We start from the raw sequence: 1,360 nt of genomic DNA on the forward strand, positions 1-1,360 counted from the left end.
GCTGATGAATACAAATAAAGTTTTAACATATTTACTTGGGCACTTAAGGAATTTTAAAGACTCTATTTAAAAAATAATAATAATATTATATTTTGAGGTCTAAACATTTATTAATAATAAGTTTACCTCTAAAAGTAATTTCAAATGAAGGGAGTAGATATAAATAAAATTTGGTTTTCACGTGTATATGATGGTTTGTTATTTCCCACCGCCGCAAGTCCCTGAACATGCTGAAGTGGCAATTTACTAATGTTCAGGGTCATTTACATTTTTTCTAAGTTATTAAAAGGACGTCAGATGCAATTTTCCTCATCCTTAAAAACCCATCAACTTCGACGACCGGACTTTATAATCTTTACCAAATTCCCGAACAAGAAAACCCTAATCTCTGTGAAAAACGAAGAAAAACCAGCGAGGATGTCGTACGACGACGTGGAGATTGAGGACATGGAGTGGAACGACGAGCTCCAAGCTTTCACATATCCTTGTCCGTGCGGCGACCTGTTCCAAATCACAAAGGAAGATCTGAAGCTAGGCGAAGAGATCGCTCGATGCCCTAGCTGTTCCCTGTACATCACTGTTATTTATAATATGGAAGATTTCCTCGGAGATTCCAATAAACACGTTGAGCCTTCGAAACAACAGCCAATTGCTGTCGCTTGAGAACCTCAAAATTTAGGTTTTTTTTGTCCAATTGAAGATTATGGTATCATATTGTAATACGTAGTGGTTCGAACTGGCTTAACTGCCTGAAATTTTGATGTATTGAGAAAGAAGGATTACTGGTGTTTGAAGTTTGTCCACTTTAGAATTTAGATTATGAATTTTATTGGGATTGCAATAAATTATAGTACGTAATTATGTACTATCTTTTCTGCTATTTGATTGCTTGTGCAGAGTTCAACAATTATGTGTTGAAGCTGCTCATCTTGAGGTGCTGTAAATTGGTGTACCTTTGTAGGATTGAAGCTTTAACTTGTACGGTAGTATTTTGTTACCTGATGCCGCAAGTCGAAGCTGTAGCAATGGTAATTGTAATTGTGTTTTGCCCATGAATGTGGAGAGTACGAATTGGTACATACTAAACAATTAACCTTAAGAGTTAACAAATTAAAGTGAAAATCCATATTACTATTATAAGAGTAATTGTGTCTGCCTGTTAAGTTTTGTTTGCAACTTCACAATTAACTTTAAGAATTAACAAATCAAAGTGAAAATACATATATCACTATTTATAAGAGGAGTTGTGTTAAACTGCTTGGAAAGTTTTGTGCAACTTCGTAATTATAGAAGTGCACCATGAATTTTAATACCAGGCTTTTGAACAATTTAATACAGGGACAATTTGCACCAGCTTCCA

General features: G+C 34.9%; 1 protein-coding gene across 1 annotated transcript; it reads left to right on the top strand.

Moving 5' to 3' along the window:
- The first annotated feature begins 281 nt into the window (after positions 1 to 281).
- On the top strand, positions 282 to 880 carry LOC104101381 (diphthamide biosynthesis protein 3-like). Its single transcript, XM_009608818.4, has one exon. It carries the CDS (start codon positions 298 to 300, stop codon positions 661 to 663), a length of 366 nt encoding a protein of 121 aa, XP_009607113.2. The 5' UTR covers positions 282 to 297; the 3' UTR covers positions 664 to 880.
- Positions 881 to 1,360: the final 480 nt, after the last annotated feature.

This window comes from Nicotiana tomentosiformis, chromosome 1, assembly GCF_000390325.3.
Source record: "Nicotiana tomentosiformis chromosome 1, ASM39032v3, whole genome shotgun sequence".
Lineage (NCBI taxonomy): Eukaryota > Viridiplantae > Streptophyta > Magnoliopsida > Solanales > Solanaceae > Nicotiana > Nicotiana tomentosiformis.